At 42.3% G+C, this 24220-nt stretch overlaps 1 protein-coding gene across 1 annotated transcript; it reads right to left on the bottom strand.

Annotated features, from left to right (window-relative positions):
* Positions 1-321: 321 nt before the first annotated feature.
* Positions 322-23418, bottom strand: gpcpd1 (glycerophosphocholine phosphodiesterase 1). Its single transcript, XM_083643681.1, has 21 exons — positions 23288-23418; positions 23012-23149; positions 21650-21730; positions 19851-19941; positions 19603-19687; positions 17397-17472; positions 16014-16055; positions 15475-15598; positions 14496-14748; positions 13576-13738; positions 11288-11420; positions 10517-10571; positions 10262-10354; positions 9778-9855; positions 8652-8691; positions 8272-8330; positions 8010-8075; positions 6585-6721; positions 5673-5808; positions 5332-5492; positions 322-2145 (listed from the first exon to the last, which is right to left on the bottom strand). The coding sequence occupies exons 3-21, from the start codon at positions 21696-21698 to the stop codon at positions 1947-1949; spliced, it is 2040 nt and encodes a 679-aa protein (XP_083499807.1). The 5' UTR covers positions 21699-21730; positions 23012-23149; positions 23288-23418; the 3' UTR covers positions 322-1946.
* Between the last annotated feature and the right edge of the window lie 802 nt (positions 23419-24220).

Raw genomic sequence — 24220 nt, 5'->3', positions numbered from 1 at the left:
CTAGTCACGAGTAGAGGTCAAAGTTTAGGTTATATTGACTACTACACTGGCAGTGGGACCGCGCCACCCTATTAGTAAGGTGGTATCTTCTTCCATTGCGACATCAGTGATGTCATAAATGCCCCTACTCACAGCTCACATCATCCGTGATGAAAGTTGTTTTGAATGGGAATCTATAAGCAAGGACTGATTGTGTTATGACCACCTACTGTAGTCCTAAAGAAACCACATCTCATGAACTACAACCATCCAGCTATGCAAAAGAAAATCAAACTGCATCACTTCAAGGGGGGGGGGGGGTCAGACAAAATGTACCAAATGTGCAAATAAAAGCTTTATTTATCTTCACCTTTTACCGTGTACATTCTTATGTTCAGACATGGCAGTAATATTACTCGCACACTGGATTCATTCGGTCAGTAAGCAATTCATACAGTAGATACAGAGCATGCATGCATGACTCAGACCATAGCTTTTCTAATGAGATTTCATAATAAATAGAGCATACATACAGTACATTGACGGGCTTCCTCGGCTGTGTTCAAAATGCAGCAGTGGCATTGTCTGATGCACCATTTTACCACTGGTGGTGGGTGGATTATTTCCAGTGCAAATTTGAACAAAAAATGATTTTGCCATACAGTAAATGTGTATGGTATTGTGAAGAGAGATTGGAAAGCATGTGTTCTTTCACTACAGGAAAGAATGAGCATGGTCGATTGTGATAAATGATAGTGAGGTACTAGTGATAGTGAGGTACTAGTGAGATCCAAACAGAGCAGCAGTAAAAAAAAGAAAGAAACCGAAATGATCCCCCCCTTAAGGCTGTAGGATTTATATACCTGTAAATGTCACACTTTGTCACAAATAAAGCATTCTTCAGCTTTTCATAAATCACAAATAATTAGAAACAATCGAGGGTTAAATAAAGATAGAAGAGAGCTAAAATAGCTTTGAATTCTCAACAGTGAATCAAGCTGGAGTAGTTAAGATGCCAAACGCAAGATTAACTAGTTTTAACAGTCCATTCAGGAAGTCATTAACAATATACTATCAATCAGTGTCTTATTATATAGATCTAGGCACCTGTAGTACTTGGTGGCTGTAATCCAACCACCAAGAGGTGAGCATCTATTAATGGCAACATGCACGGTCATCCTAATGTACATCCGATTATCGATAAGCTCCAGTCCCTCAAAGAAACCGAACCCACAACAAAAGGATGTGATGGATATTGTCCTGAATGATTTTGTCCTTGTTATTGCACCAATATAGTAACTATTATCCAATGTTTGGGTACAATGAAAACAACACTTTAAAAATATTGGCTATATTGAGGAAAAAAGGCTGAAAGACTGACTAATGACAGTTTATGATATCCTATATACTATACAATCTGCATGTAATCATAATGTGATAGTGTATACCTGGAAAAATTCACATGCATTGCATTTTAGCACTTTGGGTATGAACAGATGCCACATATTGGCTATACAAACATCTTTCTTTCTTTTCTTAGTTTGACATTATTTCATAACTATGAAGACCTCCGAATACTATCCTTATCCCTAAAGAGGCCTTCTGTTGACCATCAACGTCACACTTACACACACACGCACATGGCAGCCTTGACGTTTTGGCAAAGTGTCCCGTGTTTTTCTCTGAAAAAATAAAACAGCTGTGAGCACATTGGACTGCGTTCAAAATGAGTGAATGAGTGCAGAGTGGAGCGGAGGCCGGTACAACAAGCACAGTCACTGTCTGTCCATGTGAGAAGAAAGGATGAAGAAGTGGCAGGTGCATCCTCGCTCAAGACGATATATACACGCTCATTCGTGACCACCACCAAGCGCATGTTTATTTTAGCATCGCATTTCCCACCTCAGTCCGCTGCTCCAGTGTGGACGTGCAGGTGCCGTATGAAGGTGGTGTGCTTTCTGGGATATTTACGAGGAGCTGAGGCCAGAATCGGACTCGGCGCTGGCGCTGCCTGCGCGGCCCTTGGAGGTGGGGCAAGGGGCCGAGGAGCAGGGGATGGAGGAGCAGGCGCAGTTCTTCATCGTCTCCTCTGTGATCACCTCCTGCAGGGAGTGTTGCTCTTCTACCTTGAAAATATTGGGCTGCTCTCCTTGGTCCTCGCAGATTCTGCAGGCACAGGAGGAGAGCTCGTCAATCATTGGGGGGTCAATCACCATGGGATTTATTATATCGATCGATATCTCAGGGATAATCAATCTTTAAATTCTGTCAGTCATTCTCTACTACCACAGTGCAAAAGACCAAAGTGTTAACCAGCATATTTCTTGTGAGACAACGTTACATAGTACAAAGTAAAAGTTACTACTACAAGTAAATATCACCACACAGCACAGTGGGACAGACAATCCCCCTATTACTTACTACTAGTAAGCATTTGTCAATTCATTTTGAACAGATTTTGACCGGTTTTTATGTCAGATAAGCGAAACACAAAATGACAGAATTCAAATATGACAAGTAAAAAAAATAATAAAATAAAATCTCCAGGTCTACTGAAGCGGAAATGCTTCAATAAAACGGCACCAAACTCATTTCTTCATGCATCCATGTTTGTGAATGGCAACTGCAATATGTCCACTAGCTGCTAGCGTTCACATTGGCTTATTGCAGTGGTTCCCAAACTGGGGTACGCGTACCCCTATGGGTACGTGGAGGTACTACAAGGGGTACTTGAGAGAAAGGGGAAAATTGAAAAATCGAAGAACAAATCATGAAAATAAATGAAACGTTAAAATAAATCTGATCAGGAGGCACTAATTGCAACTATTTCTCTCCATTTCTTATTTTATAATTTTATATTCTTCAAAGGGGGGGGGGTTATCATTAATTCATTGCATCACAGCTACAGTTTTCCCTTGCAGTTTTCTAAGCAAAATGTTACAGTCGGGTAAAGGGGGTACTTGGATTCAGAAATCAGGGAAAGGGGGTACAGAACCAAAAAAGTTTGAGAACCACTGGCTTATTGGTTGGAGAAAAAGAGAGAGAGAGAGAGAGAGAGAGAGAGAGAGAGAGAGAAATAATCGAAATAACCGTACAAGCAGATGCCCCACAAACTCACGAGGAGCAAATGTAAGCAAAGGAAGATGCAATTTGGCATCTCTCAACAAGATGCTAAAACATCAATAGCTCTATGAGGCTGAAATGCAGGCTTCCCGGGGATGTTATCTAGAGACAATCCGTCATTTTCACTTTCATTAACAACGTTTAGAAAGGTTGCACAAGGTGAGTGCGCTTGGTTGAAAAGGTAGTTTTGCGCTATGAAACTTGCATAATGTACATCAGCACATACTGCATCGGCCAGTAATGCAGATTTTAAGATGCATTAAAAAAAATGCTGATGTACACATCTTGCAGTTCATACAGAAGCCGTTATTTCAAGTAAGACTTGTCGCATGCGCTATTCAAGCCATTCAGTCTAGGTGCTGCTTCGTCTTCAAAATTAAGCTCAACAAGGACTCGTATAGCATTCTCAAAACAATATACAGGCATGGATAAGAAACAGACTGTTTAGAGAAACTAGCCTAAAAAAAAATGATAGACAGGGCAGTTGACCAATCAAATTATTTTTCGTACAATCCAACTATCGTGAAAGTCTCAGCAGAGAAGCAACAATAACCTCTATTCTTCGAGAGGGAAGTACGGTAGAATTAAGGAGGAGGGTGTTTGAGAAGTCAACCGTCCTGCACCATTTTCAAGGAACACTTATTCTGTTCCTGCTGCATCTTAACAAAGTGGCGTGGTCTTTTCAGGCAAAGTTATTCCAAGGGGTGGGCAGTGAGTGAGTCAATCAACAAAACACAGCCAGGAACCAGAAAGACATTACGGGCATCTGGAGGACTTGAGTCAAAAGGGCACCAAGCATTCACAAATTCTGAAAGAAAGAGGCACAGTTACGACAACACCCTGGAGATGTCGAATCTCCTAAGTTGAGATGCTGAACGAAGCTACACCTGGAATCAGCAGGGACTTAAGGGACACAATCTGGGGCAAGAAGCCTATGGCCTATTTCCTGTAGGGGGGGGGGGGCTGTAACGATGGGGCCCTACAGTTCAAACATAAATATAGGTCAAGTGTCACAGTATGAGGAAACGGGGGAAATGGCTGAACAAACAGGTCTTGCTGACAATGGCATGCAGCTTCAGTCATGGTAAGACGAGACCAGACAGCGTGTTCTTTTGACGACACGCTGTGTACTAGCTCTGTGACCGAGCTGGCAACCGAAACTTTAAGTAACAGCATTGGTACGTCTTATCGACTCATTTCACGATTACAAATGATATAATGAATAATCATCAAACCGTTGTCAGCAACAACTATGGCTCATGCCACATGATTAACATCTCAGCCCATGCTTGATTATATTCTAATCCTTCCAACCATGTGATAAGCCCTGCTGATAAAGACCCCTGGGCCCAGTTGCACAAAGCACCTTAGGTTAAGATTTCCCTTAGAGTCAGAGTTAAGGTGTCCATAAAATAGAATCGCCTGCACAAAACACCCTTAAATCTTCTCCATAAGGTTAAACATTTGAAGGAAAACATAAGCACAAGATTTAAGGGCGTTTTCGTGCAACTGGTTTTATTTTATGGACACCTTAACTCGGACTAAGGAAAATCTTAACTCAAGGTGTTTTGTGCAACCGGCCCCCTAATCAACTTCATGGAAGCACTGTTAAATAGCTCGGGTGGAGCTGATAAACTACAGCCAAGCACAGTGTCACTTTAGTAGGTGGAGACTGCTGTAAAAACAGAAGTGTGGGCGGGTGTATCACTATCAACACATAACACTAAAGGGAGGAGGCTGCACGTGTTCAACTGGATGTTTCACCTTCGACTGGAGTAGTTCTAGCCAGACAACAACACAGCGTTACAAATTACCATTCAAATCGTGTGCATAGGACATTTGAAAGGAGGCCACAAAATGTGTATGTCTCCGTGTCCAGTAGTAGTCTACACCAAGGGTTCCCAAGCGTTTCAGCCCACGACCCCCAAAATAACGGTGCCAGAGGCTCGCGACCCCCACTATCCTTCGCAGGTGGTGCGCACATGAGAATTCCGTAAACAAAACAAGCTAGGTTAAAATGTGCTCTTTCTAACAGTTTTTCCCAATTGTATCAATTGTATTTCACACATTTTGTAGTTCATACATTCTTTAGGCCAATTTCACACATTCCGGAAATCACCTCACGTCACGACCCACCCAGTGGTGTCGCGCGACCCCCACTTTGGGAACCACTGGTCTACCACACTAAAAGACGTGAGGTCTTGTGGGCCTACATGAGTTGGGACCTACCTGTCATAGATGAGCCCATCGATACCCTGCTCTCTCAGCTTCCTCCTGATCTCGTGGTCGTTGTTGTCGTCTCCCCAGCTGAACACCACCAGGCCTTTAGCCTGGGCCTCCAGGATGTAGTTGAGGTTCTTCAGCAGCTCCTCTGTGTGGCCACTGATTCCCTGGAGGAGCAGCAGAGGAAGTCCGGTCAGACGAGTTTGGTTTAGTTTCGTTTGCGCAGTTCCAGTTGAGAAAAAACATTTTTTTACATGTTCACAAACATTAATGTACAAGATGCAAAGTACCCGCATAAGACAGGTTATCACAGATATAAGCCTCCATACAAATCCACGACTGCTCACCAGGATGTTCTCGCTCTGGGCGAAGCTCATGGCAAACTGAGTGGTCTGGCAGCGGATGTCCATGAACTCGGGGTACATCTCTGAGATGCCCTGGGTCAGGAACAGGATGGGGTACTTGTTCTGCTTCTGACGCACCCTGAGGGAGAAAAGATGGCAAAAGGCCCTCAGGAAGTGCTGGAGAGCATGCTATCTCTAACCTCATCTAGAGCCATATGAAATCCTTTTTATTTTCCCCAAATTCAGTTTTTTCCATTTTAATTTTGGGGTTAGGAGCGATATTTTTTCTTTTTGTTTTGATGACTTGACTCTCTCAGACAGCCTCTTCGACATGTTTCTCAAGGTGAAAACTAAGTTGTGAGGTGATGTAAGGGTCCCACGCAAGACCCGCCCCCCCTCTCAAAACACCCCAATCGAAAACGGAATCATTTCTCTAGGCCTATTTTACAATTATGAAATAATTTAGGTTACTACGATCATTAGATCTACTTATTTTGATAATTAGGCCTACTTTTATCAATTTCAGCCAAATTATGGAAAATTCTGCAATATTCCATGTTTTACAGTTGTTCAAATTTTTCTTACCAAATTCCATGATTCCATCCGTTTTTTCCGTTTTGCTGAAATCATACAGCATGGCCCTACCTCATCCTATGGACACAGCGTCTATTGACTGGCTAAACTGGACAAACTTAAAAACAGAATCCTACAGGCTAAGATTGGAACCATCTCACCCTTTTTACGTTTGCAAGATGAGTCATGTTTTGTCACGTTATAATCGAAACCGACTGAAGCTGCAAATGCAAGCCAGCACATGGTCATGTAAGGTTCTCTTTTTTTCTGAATAGCATGCTGTGTTTTCTAATCTTGGAAGCACTTGATGTGCAGTTTTCCTCAGCGGTCAAATGTGCTTACATGGTGCAGACATCTGGGTCGAAGCAGGAGAAGACGATGCGTCTTTTGCCGGCTTTCTGCAGGACGCAGGACAGGATGATGTCCAGGAAGACATTCATGTTGAAGTAGGAGGACTGGTTGCCGTCCCATGATCCATCCTGTAACAACGACACATTTTGAAGAGTCGGCTCAAAGCGCTTTACAGTGTACAAATATCCTGAACCGCCTCAAAACCAAATGACAGTGGAAGAGAGAGAGAAAAAAAGCTGAATGCACACACACACACACACACACACACAAAAATCATTTTGTCATCAAGTCAGTGAGACATTTTACTTGAGGGGGAAGTTGTGTTTGGTCACAGGCAGCAGAAGCAGAAGCAGTCGAACTCGTCTTCTTCCCACGCTGTCTTTTGTTGGCAGGTGCCAATTAAACCAACAACGCACCCAAAAACACCAGGCTTGATTTTCTAACATGATACCTGTTTAGTGATCCTAAAACAGTTGTTTTTTAAACTGAATGGGTTCTTAAACATCTAAACTTGCGTAATGGGGAAAGAGTATCAAACGGTAATCCTGCTACTAGTAATCCCAAATTTTACTAAATGTAACTGTAATCTTGATTACGGTACATATTTTTTTCTGTAACTGTAAGGGATTATGTTACCTTGTTTGTAATCCGATTACCTAATCCTGTTACATGCAATCCGGTTACTCCCCAAGCCTGCTCACTCGTTTAGACGTTTTTACGTACCAGAGCCCTTCCCCCCCGGTCCCGGCAGAGTAGTTCCGGAGCAGCGGATTGAGTGGCCCTGACCACGTGACCACCTTCGACCCTTTCTAGAGGGCTGACCGTGGGTAGCTACTGGGATGTAAATTGGGGCTTGGCCAGCCCCGGCTGGGTCACCTGGGCGAGGGTGTATGATGTTGCGAGACCCGAAACATCCTATGACCCCAGGGTACATCACTGAGGATACGTCCCAGTTGCATCCATGCGATGTTTTCTCTTTATAGAGTAAAATAGATGATAAAAAAGACCATTTCGACAAGTCGCCTGCCCAGCGATCACATACGTCGCTCCGTACGAACCAAGATGGCAGCAGCCAAAATGCCAAACCAGAGGCTTCAAAACAGGAAGCCACAAACAAATGGGTGACCTCACACTTACTCCGTCCATCTGTTTTTACAGTCTATTTGACTATGGACAACCCCCCCCCCCCCCCCACACTTGCTAAACTTTCATCCCAGCAGCACCCATTACAATCATATGACTAAAATAATTTATTGTTATATGTTCTTTCACTTTGCTAACCTTGAGAGAATACAAATAGTGAAATTATATTTTTCCGTATTCTACTGGAGACCCCTGGCTCACCCCCACTTTAGGAACAAATTCTATAGCAACTACCATTATCCATCTTTCCAGCTGACTGACAACAATACCCACCTTCATCTGGCAGATCCATTTCAGCTCAATGTTGAAGCCCACATGCTCAGGAACAGCTTGGAAGATCTATAGAAGAGACAGGAAGGACGCTATTCATATATTTGACTGCGGCATGACAGTAGACAGTGAAATTTAACAGGAACTTGTGATCTTGGGCCAGACATGACCATCAAACAGCCCACGGATAGGAGTGGAGGGTTCCTGTTTTTAATTGTTATTTAATAAGGAATGTTTAGCTTTAGAGGAATATGACGCTATTTACCTGTGAGAGAGAGGGGAAAGGCTGATACTCATCGATTTCCTCCTCATCTTCCAGCAGATCTGAACAACAACAAAACAGCACAGATGAGCCAGGACGTTGACTCACACACACATTACTCACAAACTATCAACTGGCCTACTTATACATTCAGAGGCACTTTAGAGTGATGCACTGTGGAGAGACATACAAAGCCATGTTTATTCACAATCAAGACTTAACAGATTCATGATGTATGAGCACATATGCAACACGGCTAGACTGAACGAAAGCAGCGCCATCTGCAATAAGGGCGCATTGCCTTATAACATGTCAAAACTTTCACTTGAATTCATCTTAATTCTTAGGCAGACGGTGACAAAGTGGAAAAAACAGTGGCGTACCTTTGTGATCGTTTCCCTTTATGGCAGTAGCATGAGCGAGCTGTGTTAACAAAACAAGTCATACATCAGCACCCAGTTCATAGTCAACAACTGATAACATGAAGACATTATGCTACTCGTTAGATCACTGAAGCAGCTCATAGAGCAAGTTTAAAAACATGTGACTCATAGGGCAAGTTTAAAAACATGTGACTCATAGGGCAAGTTTAAAAACATGGAGTGTGTTTTTTTATTAACTCCAACCATCTGCATTCTGCTCATTTGTACTTTGGGGGAAATTGGAGCAAAGCTATGTTTTGCCCAGTACCTTCAGCAAGTACTCTAGTTGGCATGACAGTACAGACCCTACTCTCTTACTGTAATTGCTCCTGCAAGCTGATTAGTGGCAGATGGTAGACTAGACAAGTGTGGTCGAATTTCCCAGGTAGCTCCCAGCTGTGTTTAACTGAGTGTGAAGGAGGGTATAGCAAAACAATAAAAAATAACATACTACAGTGTCAACTTTCACTAAGTTTTGTTAGTTATATAATCCATAAGATTTCAGTTTTGTTTTCTTGGGTGACACCTATGGTGATGAGTGGTAATTGCAGGTGATACAAACTCTTGCATAATGTGAACATGAGTCAGTTTGTTTGGCAATAGTAACCACCCGTAATGCTAGCAGAGACTGGAAAAAAGTAGCTTGTTATCCGACTTCACACAAGAGATTCTATTGTGTTAGCTCCGCCCACCCTGTGAACCTACAGTAACCTGCAGAGTGAGTCTATTGTGTTAGCTCCGTCCACCCTGTGTCACCACAGACAGCAAGTTCATAAATGCTACAATACTGAAAATGCAAAGGCATCCATCAATGGCTCAATAGGCTCAATCACCATTGTGTTAAGTCACTATCAGATAGATAAGTGACTTAACAGGTATTTGTTTAGATGAAAAATCTTATACATTGAAGTTAGTTTTTATATTCATCTGGAAGTAAAAACATTTTTTTTTTTGCTGTGGCACCGCTGATAAATGGAAATCGGGGAAGCACTCATGTGACTCAAGACCATGAAACCAGATCCAGTGCACCAAGCCCCAGGACAGATGTCTGTTAGTCACACATGCAGTTTGAACCAGGATTTTTTACCTTCAGAAGCTGCAGCTGATCAAATGTCAAGTCTTTGACTGGCACCTCAATAAGCGCCAGAGAAGTCTTGTCGTTTTTCTGCCAAGGCAGAGAGCAAATTATATTGACTGTTTTTCCAGCCATTTCTTTCAAGATCTGACACTCTCACAGCGACATACGTCCAGTGCAGCGTGCATTAGATGTAATGGGAAAATGTAAAACATGGCTATGTTGTGGTCTATCACTGCAAGAGGAATTCTACAAGAATATACAAAACATTTCTATTTACTAAAAGAGCATTTCATCATGCAGTAGAGCAGATTACTTTGTGTGACACATTTGTCCATGCGGACAATTCTTCTAAAGAGAATCAAGCCAAGCTCAATTGATTTACTCAACAGAAAAGCCCACAAACTAGTATAAGACCTCTGATCACATAAGATCTCATTGATTTTTTTTGATTTTGTTTTATGCCCAGCATCAAGTACAACAGGCCTGTATTTACCTTCTTGGTGGATATGCAGCAGGTCAGATCATGGTATACGATGGGAATGGCATCCTTGGAGAGGTGAACATCAAACTCTACATAGGCAGCGCCCTACAGGCACACAAAGGCGCCCCCGTTAATAAAACAAAAGGTATGAAGCGGCGCCCTACAGGCACACAAAGGCGACACCGTGAATAAAGAAGAGGTATGAGATAGGGAAAAGTGAGCACCATTAATTATTCATGTGTGTACAGTATCATCTGGTTGACTTACATGTGTGGCAGCACTTTTGAATGAGGCTACGGTGTTCTCCCTGACTTTGTGGTGCCTGTAAAATAGACAAATATATATATATCAATATTGGGTAGATGCCAATGAACAAAAGTGCAAGACAACAGATGTAAGAATATACCTGCAAACACACGTGACTGTGTGGGTGAGAGGGGCGAGGCATGTTTATTCAGTGGCTGGCTCATTTAGAAAAGGACACGTGTTTTTATCTGGGTGTACACGTGGCATGTCAAGGTGTGCTTGAAATTAATTAATGATAGCAAGGTAGTAGGCACTTTGCTCGTCGAGAATATTGTGGAGGGGGGGTGGGGGGGGGGGATACCAACTGATTGCACAACACACCATCCGGAATGTGCCGTCAACAGATGTTGATAGCACATTCCAGATTGAGATTTAATGTGTTGATAGTTGTTCCTCCGTTTCAAGATTTCAACACAAGGCCTTTTTAAACAGCGAGATTTGTGCTGTTGTTGGGGCGGTTTGTGGTTTGGAGACAAGGACACAGCACTCTGATCCTCGTCTTTTTTGAATGATGATTATTTACTACTTGAAGACTCCAGCCACCCAGTGGGTGCAATAGTGTATATCGGGAGTGGTGCGCGTTCTACCGGATTTAAAAAAAGAAAAAAGTAATGAACCAGGTACAGGTTGGACCGGTTTAACACAAATGTGTTATATCAAAACATACCTTGCTTCATATGGAAATGTTACTAATTATTTGCTTCAGACATGGACTCTGTCTGTATGTCTCACTTGGCTGCGTGTGTGCTGCCAGCTCCTCGGTGGCCCACATCCAGAGGAGCGCCCCTCTTCCTCCAGTACTTGGTGAAGGAGGTGCTCATGTCGCACAACTGATCCCTGATAGGCCGGATGACAAGGTAGTCCACTAGAACAGATCGCAACAAAAGGTGGAGGTGAACAGGTGTGTACATGTTGAGTCACGTGTTGTTTGTCTGTTTTTAGATTTAGGCCCCGTTTAAGAATTCAAGAGAGTTCAACAAAAGTTCAAGAATTTCCCTCCGGAGGATAAATAAAGTACTATCTATCTATCATGTTTACACGGCAACGCTCCCTGCATAAAACGGCAAACTTTTTTTTTGCGTTAGTGCCTTCCTTTTACACGGGAATGGCGTTCTTGGGGCCTGAAAATGCAAAAAAGTGAAAACGGGTCCCAGAGTGGAATTCTTTCTTCTGGTCTTAACCCAGCCTTACCCGCCAAGCCAGGCGCGGGGGAGGAGCGAGGGCCAGTCTGCACGTTATCACAAACGCTGTGTATATAAATGTGAAATCAAAAGGTGAGAACGCAACGCCAGTTTGCCGTTTTATGCAGAGACTGTTGTCGTTTAAACATGGCCTTGGAAACTGGTATGCACGGATTGCAGGTTTCAGATAACAGGTTGTTCTTTCTTTTCACCTGCAGTCAGATAGCATGACAAGCTTACTGTCCTACACTGTAGGCCCTATACATGTTTGCATTGTCCCTACACTGTAGGCCCTATACATGTTTACATTGTCCTACACTGTAGGCCCTATACATGTTTGCATTGTCCTACACTGTAGGCCCTATACATGTTTGCATTGTCCTACACTGTAGGCCCTATACATGTTTGCATTGTCCTACACTGTAGGCCCTATACATGTTTGCATTGTCCCTACACAGTAGGCCCTATACATGTTTGCATTGTCCTACACTGTAGGCCCTATACATGTTTGCATTGTCCTACACTGTAGGCCCTATACATGTTTGCATTGTCCCTACACTGTAGGCCCTATACATGTTTACATTGTCCTACACTGTAGGCCCTATACATGTTTGCATTGTCCTACACTGTAGGCCCTATACATGTTTGCATTGTCCTACACTGTAGGCCCTATACATGTTTACATTGTCCTACACTGTAGGCCCTATACATGTTTGCATTGTCCTACACTGTAGGCCCTATACATGTTTACATTGTCCTACACTGTAGGCCCTATACATGTTTGCATTGTCCTACACTGTAGGCCCTATACATGTTTGCATTGTCCTACACTGTAGGCCCTATACATGTTTACATTGTCCTACACTGTAGGCCCTATACATGTTTGCATTGTCCCTACACTGTAGGCCCTATACATGTTTACATTGTCCCTACACTGTAGGCCCTATACATGTTTACATTGTCCCACACTGTAGGCCCTATACATGTTTGCATTGTCCTACACTGTAGGCCCTATACATGTTTGCATTGTCCTACACTGTAGGCCCTATACATGTTTGCATTGTCCTACACTGTAGGCCCTATACATGTTTGCATTGTCCTACACTGTAGGCCCTATACATGTTTGCATTGTCCTACACTGTAGGCCCTATACATGTTTGCATTGTCCCTACACTGTAGGCCCTATACATGTTTACATTGTCCTACACTGTAGGCCCTATACATGTTTGCATTGTCCCACACTGTAGGCCCTATACATGTTTGCATTGTCCTACACTGTAGGCCCTATACATGTTTGCATTGTCCTACACTGTAGGCCCTATACATGTTTGCATTGTCCTACACTGTAGGCCCTATACATGTTTGCATTGTCCTACACTGTAGGCCCTATACATGTTTGCATTGTCCTACACTGTAGGCCCTATACATGTTTGCATTGTCCTACACTGTAGGCCCTATACATGTTTGCATTGTCCTACACTGTAGGCCCTATACATGTTTGCATTGTCCTACACTGTAGGCCCTATACATGTTTGCATTGTCCTACACTGTAGGGCAAGTGCAAATGTCTTTTCAGGAATGTTAAAGGAGAACTTCACTGAAAAACGCGTTGATTTATTTTGCACAAGATCTCACACATATACAAAAACTGCAAACAGTTTTGCCGACAGGCATTTAGTTTGACAGTTATTGAGAGTTGATTTGAGTAAAGTTGTGGACCAGTGATGTCATTCATGTACAAAATGACACACCACTGGCCGGATGTGTGTGAGATCATGTGCAAAATAAATCAGCATTGTTTTTCGGTGGCGTGCCCCTTTAAGTGAATCAAAATCTCACCTCTGACTTTCCCAATGGTCTGTTTGGAATTTCGTCCCATGATAGGAAGTGTGACCACCCCATTGTCATTGCCACTCTCCACAAAGTTGGAGGAGAGGAGGCAAGCTGTGCCCACGTGTCCCGGATGATCGTCGCCCTGCACTACATGCTCACCCAAGTCCTCCTGTGAACAAAGATGTGAGATTAGTACAATGCTGATAGAATGCACCTACCATAAATTCTGACTATAAGCCGCACCTTTTTTCCCGTTTTTTGGCCTTTTTTGGCCCCTGCGGCTTATATAACGGTGCGGCTTATCTATGGATTTTTTCAAAAAAAAAAAAAAAAAAAAAAATCTCTCTTTTTTAGCACTCTTTCTAACTATAAATCCTATATACGGTAACTATAATAAGTTTTAATTTCCTCTCTTGCCCTCTTTTCACCACACTGTATGACACTGTATGACACTGTGTGCACTGTAAAAAACAACACAGGTGGTGTTGTGTTATGTTGTTTTGTTGAAATGTTAATAAATGGGAGCTTCCTCAAACAGCCATCTCTTTCCCGACAATCCCCTCTGTGCATGAACCCTTATGGTAATTAAACATTAAAACACAAAAAAAAAAAAAAAAAAAACATTAAAACACCCGCGGCTTATAGTCCGGTGCGGCTTATATAAGAAAAAAATAGTCAACTTTGCAGGTGCGGCTTATACACCGGTGCGGCTTATAGTCCGGAATTTACGGTAGCTAAATCTAAAATAATCTAATCTTGATGTCTGTTTTGTCTTTGCTTATTCAATTTTCCCCCCAATCCAGTGAACTGACACCAAAGACAAAACTTTAGTTATCAGTAAAAGAGTCCTCATGCATATCTTAAGGACAATTTGGTTATTTTGGATTACTGGTTCATGAGAGTGAATATATTCCCATCAGTATTACCTCAAAGAACTCAAAAGTGAGCTCCAGGTTGTCTGGGTCCATGGTGTGGATGCTGTACTCCATCCACCAGGAGGGCTCCAGGGCGTACCCACACTCAGGCTGGGAGTGGCGCGACCTGTATTCGTTGTTGCTGATCATGCACATCTCCAGAGTGGTGGTCATCTTGTGCCAGGATGAAGGGCTGAGCTCCTCTTCCTCCTCCCCCTCCTCTTCCTCTCCCTCCTCCTCAAAGCCCTGTAATGCCAGCTTGATCCTGGAGAGTGAAGTGAACTACATGTTACGGACAGACTGAATACCATATATTCCGGATATACAGATCAAATATGTGGACACATCTACCTATACATAAATACTTAAAGGAACTCTCCGCCCATTTTCAACCAGCTTTGTATCATTAGAACATCAGTAGTATATCAGAAAACTGTAAACAGTTTTGAAGTCTGTCATTTAATTTGACAGTTATTGAGTGTTAAAGTGTGGACCAGTGACATCACTGGTCCACACTAACTCAAATTAATAACTCATTAACTCAAATCAACTCTCAATAACTGTCAAACTAGATGAATGATGAATAGTTTGACAGTTATTGAGAGTTGATTTGAGTTAATGAGTTATTCATTTGAGTTAGTGTGGACCAGTGATGTCACTGGTCCACACTTTAACACTCAATAACTGTCAAATTCAATGACAGACTTCAAAACCATTTACAGTTTTCTGATATACTACTGATGTTCTAATGATACAAAGCTGGTTGAAAATGGGCGGAGTGTTCCTTTAAGAGGTCAAATTTATATATATTTTTTATTAGTATTGATGCAGTTTAATTCAGTGTAAGTTAGCTATTAGCCAAGACTTCCAGGAACACTTGAGGTAATAGCGCCGCACTAATGTTCCATTTATCCGTCTCGTGTCACTTTCAGCTGGGACTTTCACCAGGTGGTGTTATATTCTATCTGGGTGTCCCCCACTGGCCCCTAACCTGAAGCGAGACTTCTTGTATTTCTTCTTAGTGATGGACACCGGAGCCTTCTTGGAATAGTGCAGACGCAGGCGAACGTCCGTCTGACACGTCAGCCACCCAGAGTCTACACAGTTCACCCCATCTGTGCAGAGAGGAAGGACACACACACACACACACACACACACACACACACACACACACACACACACACGGGAAGAATTGGATGAGAACTTCAACACACTACTGTGCCTCCTATGACCACGAACCACAGAACTGGTTGCCGTTGACAACAAGGAGACAGGCTATCGGTGTTTGTTCTGTTATAAAGATAACAAGGAGACTGGCTATGGGTGTTTGTTCTGTTATAAAGATTGACCTAGAAAAAGCAGCGGTTTAAAATAGGGGGAATTGTCTACGATGTATTCTGTGGGGATTTCAATTTCAAAAGGGAGATCAAGTCATTTACAGTATTGCCATCTCATGGGGTTTTTACTCGCGCCAAAGTTAAAGACTTACTTAATGTATTGAGTAAAGAGAATAGTTTAAGTTTAACTTACTGTGGATTCCAAACTGTCCGTCATCAATATTCAAGTGGGACTCTGCAATAAAGCAAAGAAGCATTAGGAGGATGACATCAACAACTAAAACGGAGGATGGATCAAAACAGAGCATCTTCAGTGTACTGTAATTATCTCATTTTTATTAATGTAAAATTATCTAATGTAACATCAAAGAAATTCTCCCTGTCCCCGTCCCAATTTGCCCTCAAACTTGACCGACTCGTAAGGCCAGATGCCAAAATTAAGCACCGGTTTGCTCTGAATTTGACTTGCCTCCCCAATTTCAAAGAAAGTTGATGGAATTCATCACAAATTAAAATTTCATTAAATGACCAACTACATCGCTAAGTTGATCATATCATTAAAGCTAATTTAACAGGTAACACTTGTTAGCATGTTAGCGACAAATTTCAATTCTACTGGGAAAAGCAAGTGTTTTCATTGAGCTAGAAGAAGCTAGAAGAAGAAAACAGATCAGGGATAGGGTGAGAGGCCAGGGTGACACAAAGGACAACACGCAGGGTGGGGACATGATGGGTGCACCAAATGTTTTGTCTGAGGTAGTCCAGCACAATGGTGTTTCTACTAGAGGGATCTACAGTATCCTGTTGTAGCATATGGCTCTAGTCTAGGGTATTCCAGCTTTAACTGCAAAAATTTGATCTTTGACCGCCCCCTGGGCCCTGCCTCAGCAAAACCATGTACACGTGTAACATGTACATGTAACACACGGGTTATACAAGGAACCCCAGAGGATGATGAGATGAGCAAACACTGCAGTCAGGAGCAGGTACCCGTTGTCACCTGACTCAGAGGTCGCACGCAACAACAGTTTTAAGGTCAAATTAGCCTATCCTTAAAATACCAACCTCCTCCTTCGGTGGGAGAAGCCAGATCTGACCCGGCATCAGTGGTGAGGGGCAACTTCTACTCACAGTGCTACGATAGGGGGGCATAGCAGCTCTACAGGGCTTTTACTCGAGGCCTATGCAGGAATCCTGAAGTTAAATTCAGTAGCTTTTAAGACCTTTTTTAAGATCTTTTCAATATATTTTAAGACCTCAACGCCACTTTCGTCACATCAGCGACAGGGGTGTAAAATCACAAGTTTCATCACGATACAGTATCATTCTTTGAAGACACAAAATCTGCCAAGATACGAATTCAATTCAAATCAGGGGGTCTGCGATCGATACGAGACGAAATATGCCCATTTAACACAATCAGCTACAACATTTAATACCTCATTAAGACTTTTTAAATGGCCTTAATTTCCCCTAATTTATCAACTTTTCAAGACTCTGTGGATAGCTCCGTTACTGTACGGCACACTGAGCCAAACCCGAGCGAAGCTCTGCTGTTTTCTGGTGTTTCTTATACCTGTGGGACTCATGGCGCGGGGCTGATGATGGGTCTCCCACACTTTGACGATCACTTGGCAGGGATCACCTGCACTCTGCAATTCCAATGTGGAGTGCAAGTGTTAGGGCTATTCAGATCAGATACAGTGAGCTAGTTTCCAGTCTGCTCTCAAAGCTGGCCCCTTGGGAGTGTGAGAAAGGAATTAGAGCTGGTATAGTCACCGATCCCCAGCTAGGGAGGTCAGCCATCATGGGTTGAATTCTGCAAAGCGGATTTGTTAGTGAAGGGGGGAAAAAAAAGAAAAAAAGAAAAGTGGGGTCACTGCTTCAGTTAGACATTAAGTTGCTCTTTTTTAAATCTGTGTAGTAATGTTGCCAACTGTAGAGTTGAATGGGTTTTATATTGCATGCATAAAAAAAAATAGTACCCAATACTGTTCCAAGTCTAAAAGTATGTCAGATCAAAGTCAATGTTGTATCATGTAACTGGTGTATATTGTGGCTCTGGCTTTATTCCAGGGGCATTTAGGGCAACTTATATTTCAAAAATGTATAAATGATATACAAAAGGTGGAACATGGCTACTGCTCCCAGCCTGGCGTCAACTAACTAGAAGGCAAAGGCGTGTGGCAAGTTTTTGCTTGCGTGGCCCGAGGTTGTTTACAGCCTCTCGCAAAAAGTACAAACGCATGAGAATAAGAAATGAGGAAGTCAGTCGGTAAAGCCTCCTGTTCTGTTCTCACACAATGTGAGCTACACGCCTTGAAATGAAAGCAAAAACAAAAACAAACGACCGACTGAAGCTGGGAAACGTCGCCACATCCTCAAACATCACGAGTAGAGCGAGACAGTCTCTTTCTCTTTCTCTTTTTTTCTTCTAGGAAATTCGATATGTTCCCTGGTATGTTTGCGTGTCTCGTGGCTCTGCTGGCTGAGCCCAGCAACATGTGAACGGCTCTCACGTGTTCAGATTAGAAGCCAGCTGGCAGCGCGCCAAAGGGCTGGGTCACGTCTAAGAGGATAAACACAGATGTGGGGAAAGTGATACAAAGAGCACGTGTGTGTGTTTCTAACTTTAAGTGTGGCATATATACCGTAAATTCCGGACTATAAGCCGCGGCTTTTTTCCCGTTTTTTGGCCTTTTTTGGCCCCTGCGGCTTATATAACGGTGCGGCTTATCTGTGGATTTTTTCAAAAAAAAAAAAAATCTCTCTTTTTTAGCACTCTTTCTAACTATAAATCCACTTCTGTTTTAATTTCCTCTCTTGCCCTCTTTTAACAACATAACATAACATAACATAACACAACACAGGTGGTGTTGTGTTATGTTGTTTTGTTGAAATGTTAATAAATGGGAGCTTCCTCAAACAGCCATCTCTTTCCCGACAATCCCCTCTGTGCATGAACCCTTAGATATGGTAATTAAACATTAAAACACAATAAAAAAAATAAAAAAAAAACATTAAAACACCCGCGGCTTATAGTCCGGTGCGGCTTATATATGTAAAAAACAGTCAACTTTGCAGGTGCGGCTTATACTCCGGTGCGGCTTATAGTGCGGAATTTACGGTATATATATATAATGCTTTGTAATGCTTTTTTCCAAAGTCACTGGACACACTTCAGTTCACACACTGGATTTATACAGAATCTACAGAGCAAACCGGATAGCAAAATCTTTTCACTTTCTTCCTGCTGGCGAGCTGTAAAATCACAGATATCAATCGACAAAGTACAAATATCTCAAATCAAACGTCACATGCATCAATGCTTTAGATTAGAAGGAAAACATAACATAACATATACATAACATAACATAAAGATTAGCCATGTAATCAAGTTGAAGGGGCTGCATACAAAAAGGGTTGGATACCGAAACCCGGTACCACTATGGTACCGTGCCGGTACCTTTAAAACCGGTACTGAATTGCAACGCAGATTTAGGTCCCTCATTTTGGTGCCGTGCCCGAGCTGCTGAGTGAAATATCCGCCCTCCGATGCTACGAAACTGCACCGCTTGAAATAATCTATAATAATAATTTTTTTAAACGGTTTAAATCTAAAAAAAAAGAAAAAAGTATCGGTTCAGGCACCGGTGCCGTTTTAAAAGTATCGTTTTAGCACCGGTATTGAAAAATACAAAACGATATTCATCCCTACGTACAACTTGAACTTGGCTGTATTACGTGAGGCGACATTGACACTGACAGCAGACTCAACTGACCTTTGACTCGAGGAAGAAGCCTTTGAAATAGCGGTACTTTGAAACCGCTCCTCTAGGCACTGTGATGGTCTTGGTCCACATATTGCTGTGAAGGGAAACAACATGCACGTTGTTATTTTATTAAAGAGAAACAAACAGAAAAGGTAGGTTTCCCACAGTCTGTAACAGTCTGTTGGGAGATAAACAAACGTGGTCTTATTTTAAGAGCCGTTACTGAATCGGGTCATAAATCAAAATGATGAACCTACCCATGATCATCAACAGGCTGCAAGGTCACAGCTCTTTGATGGCACCAGCTTCCTAGGGTCTCACAGCTACCAACCACTGCAATCACCTCACCTAGAAACGTTCACACAAATAGAACAGAAATTCATAAGAACGATCACCCCTCATTTCCTAATCGCAAAACTTTGCTTTCTTCTTAAAACACGTTTGTGAGATGCCTTTCTAAACAAGGAATTTCTGTGTGTACTGTGAAGTGTCCCTGGCCAACATGTCAAAGGGCACATGTGTACTGTGAAGTGTCCCTGGCCAACATGTCAAAGGGCACATGTGTACTGTGAAGTGTCCCTGGCCAACATGTCAAAGGGCACATGTGTACTGTGAAGTGTCCCTGGCCAACATGTCAAAGGGCACATGTTAAACGTGTCTGATAGAGAATGAAATTCCACAGCCAAAAGGTAAACAGTGAACCACTTGAAGGAAACCAGTTGAAATGAAATGATGGAGCCAGGAGTCAGAAGAAGTCGTCTGATATATGATGTATTGAACATAGATCTTGGCCAAGAGATGCACTCTTGTATATTCACGGATGGATACACAGGCTTACATACATTGAACAGAAACTCAAAGGACACACACCAGATTACATGTCTTGACGCACACTGGAAGGCCACTCTGTAGACTCAACCTATCTGTTATTCTGGCCTTGTAGAGAGCACCGTGGCACGGTGATAGGGCACAGTGTGCGAAAGAGAGGAGCTGCAAATGTATGGTACAAGTTATCTAAATACGTCTGTCTGTGTATGTACACAGGTTATCCAAATATGATGTCTATCTGTGTATGTACACAGGTCATCTAACTATGAAGTATGTCTGTGTCATAACTATATGTAACTAAAATGGAAATGTATATGAATATATTAATAACTAGTGATTGTCCAAATAAAGGCTAATGTGATGTAAATTTTCTCTATCAGTGTCAAACTTGCTTTTATGCAAATCCTAAACATTAGCATCCCATCCTCCAACCTTTTTTCCTCCATGCACACAGTCAATAACCTAATCGAGTAGAAAAACCTGTGTGCATATCAGAGATGGGGACTTGGACTTGCGACTTGGACTCAAATTGGACTTAAGTTGCACACACTGACTTGAGACTTGACTTGAGAATGGTCCTCAAAAGACTTGAGACTCGACTGTCAACTCTCACTTGAGATTTAGGACTCGTGTCGTGAACATCTTTTATCTGTGTGTGTGTGTGTGTGTGTGTGTGTGTGTGTGTGTGTGTGTGTATGTCTACTGTCTAACTATATCTAATGTCTACTGTCGTCATCTGATCAATAATACTGATATACTGCATGCTAAGATGAAGGAGTGAGGACAATACAGTACATGCTTTGAATTCCTTAGTTGGAGGAGCTATGCAGTGTTCTAAGCAGACTGGATGGCACCCAACAGAACAGATGATAGAATGCTTATCCCTAGAGACTTGAGAATTGACTTGCAAAAAATGATTTATGAGCATCTCTGGTGCATATGCATCACAATGTGTATGATGATTGCAACATTGAGACATAGATGCAATATTATTTCCTGGCAATATTGTTCACACGTGCGCTCACAGTCGCACACACACACACACACAGTAGGAAAGACAGATCTCCATCCACACCAATACATATCACAAGATGTCACAATGAAGCATTTTTAACTAACTGGCAGCTTCAAAGTCTGGTCTACTACAGTGTGTTTGACTGGAGGTTTTCAGCGTCTTTATCTTATGTTGTGTGTAAAGTCCAAACTCTGAGCCATAACGTGAGCCTACCTGGAGATGTGTCTCCTCTGACTGTCAAAGTCACCCGAGTAGTGTCCATGGTTCACACACAGTTCACACAGCACAACCGAGCTGGAGGCACAAGACAGACAGATAGATGGTCAGTGGTTGTAGGGAAGTTGTAGCATCCGCTTATTTTGTGCTGGATTATTTAAATCGGAACTCGCCACAGGTGACCGGTAAGAACCACGGAGATGTCTTTCAAGCTTTATTGGAGCAAAAGAGGCAGGAGTAAGGCAGCAGATCAAGTACGTGGCAGTCGAACAACAGAGAATCGGAAAGACTGACTGAAACCTGAAACGTCGCTCAGTTATATCTTGGCATGTATGACATTACCGATGACATCACATTCCAACTGCACTTATGACATCATCAATGACCTCATAGTTGTAGCAGGGTATATGCAGGGATGCTGAAGTTAAATGCAATACCTTTTAAATATCACAAAGTCTGCCACAATACGATATCGATTCAATTCAGGGGTCTGCGATCCATATGGGACGATATTATTATAGTCATTTAACACCATCAGCACAATAGCTACAAAACTCAATGCCACTCAAATGGCAATTAAGACTTTTTAAGGGTTTAATTTTCCCTAAATTGATTTATCAACTTTTAATTATTTTCAAGAACGGATACCCTATGTAGTGACATCATCGATGACCTCATAGTTGCAGTGACATCATCGATGATGTCACAGTTGGGTGACACCAATAATGGTGGTCCAGTCCATGACATCAGTACTGGGTTTGCATAATCACGATTATTTTTGACCGATTTTGAGATCACGATTATTTAACGCCATTACTCACTTACTTGACTTTTGCATTATTGAACTTGAAAAAACAATTGAACTGAAAAACAAATAAATAAATAAAAATAAAAGTAAAAATGTAGATAAATAAATAGGCTAACTAGAATAAATAATATATAAAAAATAATTGTTTTATCTCGATTATCTTGTTTTCATAATTGTGGTAAGCCAAAATTGTAATTGAGATTAAAATTCGATTAATTTGTGGTCTTTTTTATGGTCTCATCAGTCGGTAATGAGAGGGCCTTTTGAACAGTGGTAAACACTCATCTCATGCAGTGACTACAACACAGACAGGGGCTGTAAGATAAACGACCCTAAACAATATAGCTACTACATACAGGCTGTTTTCCGGCAGCCTGGTGGTTGGTTCACGTATATGCGGTCGTTGCTGCATTGACTAAAAATACGTCAGTGGGGTGCTGTTGAATCTCAACGCTGGCACAAACGTTCAAAACGGTTGGATCAGAGCCTAACGACGTTACCATCAGAAAAGCAATCATAATACAAACTAATCGTAACACGTTAGGCCTTACCTTTGGTTTTTGGTGGTCTAGCAGCAGCCTTGAAGATTGAGGTTTCTCAACGAAGCCCGCCCCGTTTATCCCGCTGAGAGGCATCGTTCAGAATGAAAACAACGCTGACGAGTGGGGTGAATGCTAGCCATTGTTGTCCTGCAATCGAACAGGGAATCAATATATCAGGCCTAACGTTAGCTAACTAGTTAAATGAACAAAAAATAGGTTTTCATCCAAAAATCTCTCTTGGCTACTTACGATAAGAGAATATCAGAAAGCGGTAATGATACTCACCTTAACAAGAGTATCCAACTGGCGGTATAACCTTACTCCAGCCTGGCAAAGACTATTGGCTAACTGCAGTGTTTAGCTAACTACTTAACTACCTACAGTCAAGCTAACCAGAATAGAACATATAACTTCCGGTATGAACCTTCAAAGTAAAACTCGCGATGTTTCAATATTTTGTGAGCAATAAGTAGCCTACAGAAGTGTGGAAATATATATATTTTTAAGGATGAATTTGTAGCAAATTAAATACACTTGCGCTTCATAGCCTCGACCTGCTATGCCATTGTGAAGGATGCTTACATCTTCCATGGCATCATGTCTTCATTATGCAGCCCAGATTGGGGTTGTACTGGATGGAAGGGTGGGGTTGAGGGCAGGGGCGTTGCAAGGGGCAGCGTCGCCAGGGGAGCAAGCACAATTAAATTTTCTTTAGGAAATTTAGCCCATTCTAGTTTTGCTTTGTTTTATTTTTCTTATTCTTTCCTTTGTTTATTTTCTCTTGGTTGACTGTAATTCTCTTGTATCACGCCTATATCATCTGTGGTTGTGGGTAAAGTTTTGTTAAAAGCAATAAAGACTTGAATGACAAAAAAGGAGAGAGCTGGGTCAACTCTGCACTGACTGCACTCGGAAGTGCCTTGAATACCATGCAGCCCCTACCAAGCTTCTGAGGATGCAGGTGGACTCCCCCATTCCTGGATTCTTCTTGATCAACATGCAGGCCACAGTTTGTGCGACTGCAGGGCTGTGTTGGTGAGCAGCATTGGCACCCCTCAGGGGACCATCCTGGCCCCCCTTCCTCTTCACCTTACCTCAGACTTCAAGTACGACTCTGATAGTTGCCACCTGCAGAGGTTTTCTGATGACTCTGCCATCATGGGGTGTATCAGGGGAGGACAGGAGCAGGAGTATAGAGGACTGATAGACAGTTCTGTT

This window comes from Poromitra crassiceps, assembly GCF_964638095.1.
Source record: "Poromitra crassiceps genome assembly, chromosome: 9".
Classification (NCBI taxonomy): Eukaryota; Metazoa; Chordata; class Actinopteri; order Beryciformes; family Melamphaidae; genus Poromitra; species Poromitra crassiceps.
The sequence above is the reverse complement of the archived record's forward strand: the minus strand, read 5'-3'. Positions and strand labels throughout refer to the sequence as shown.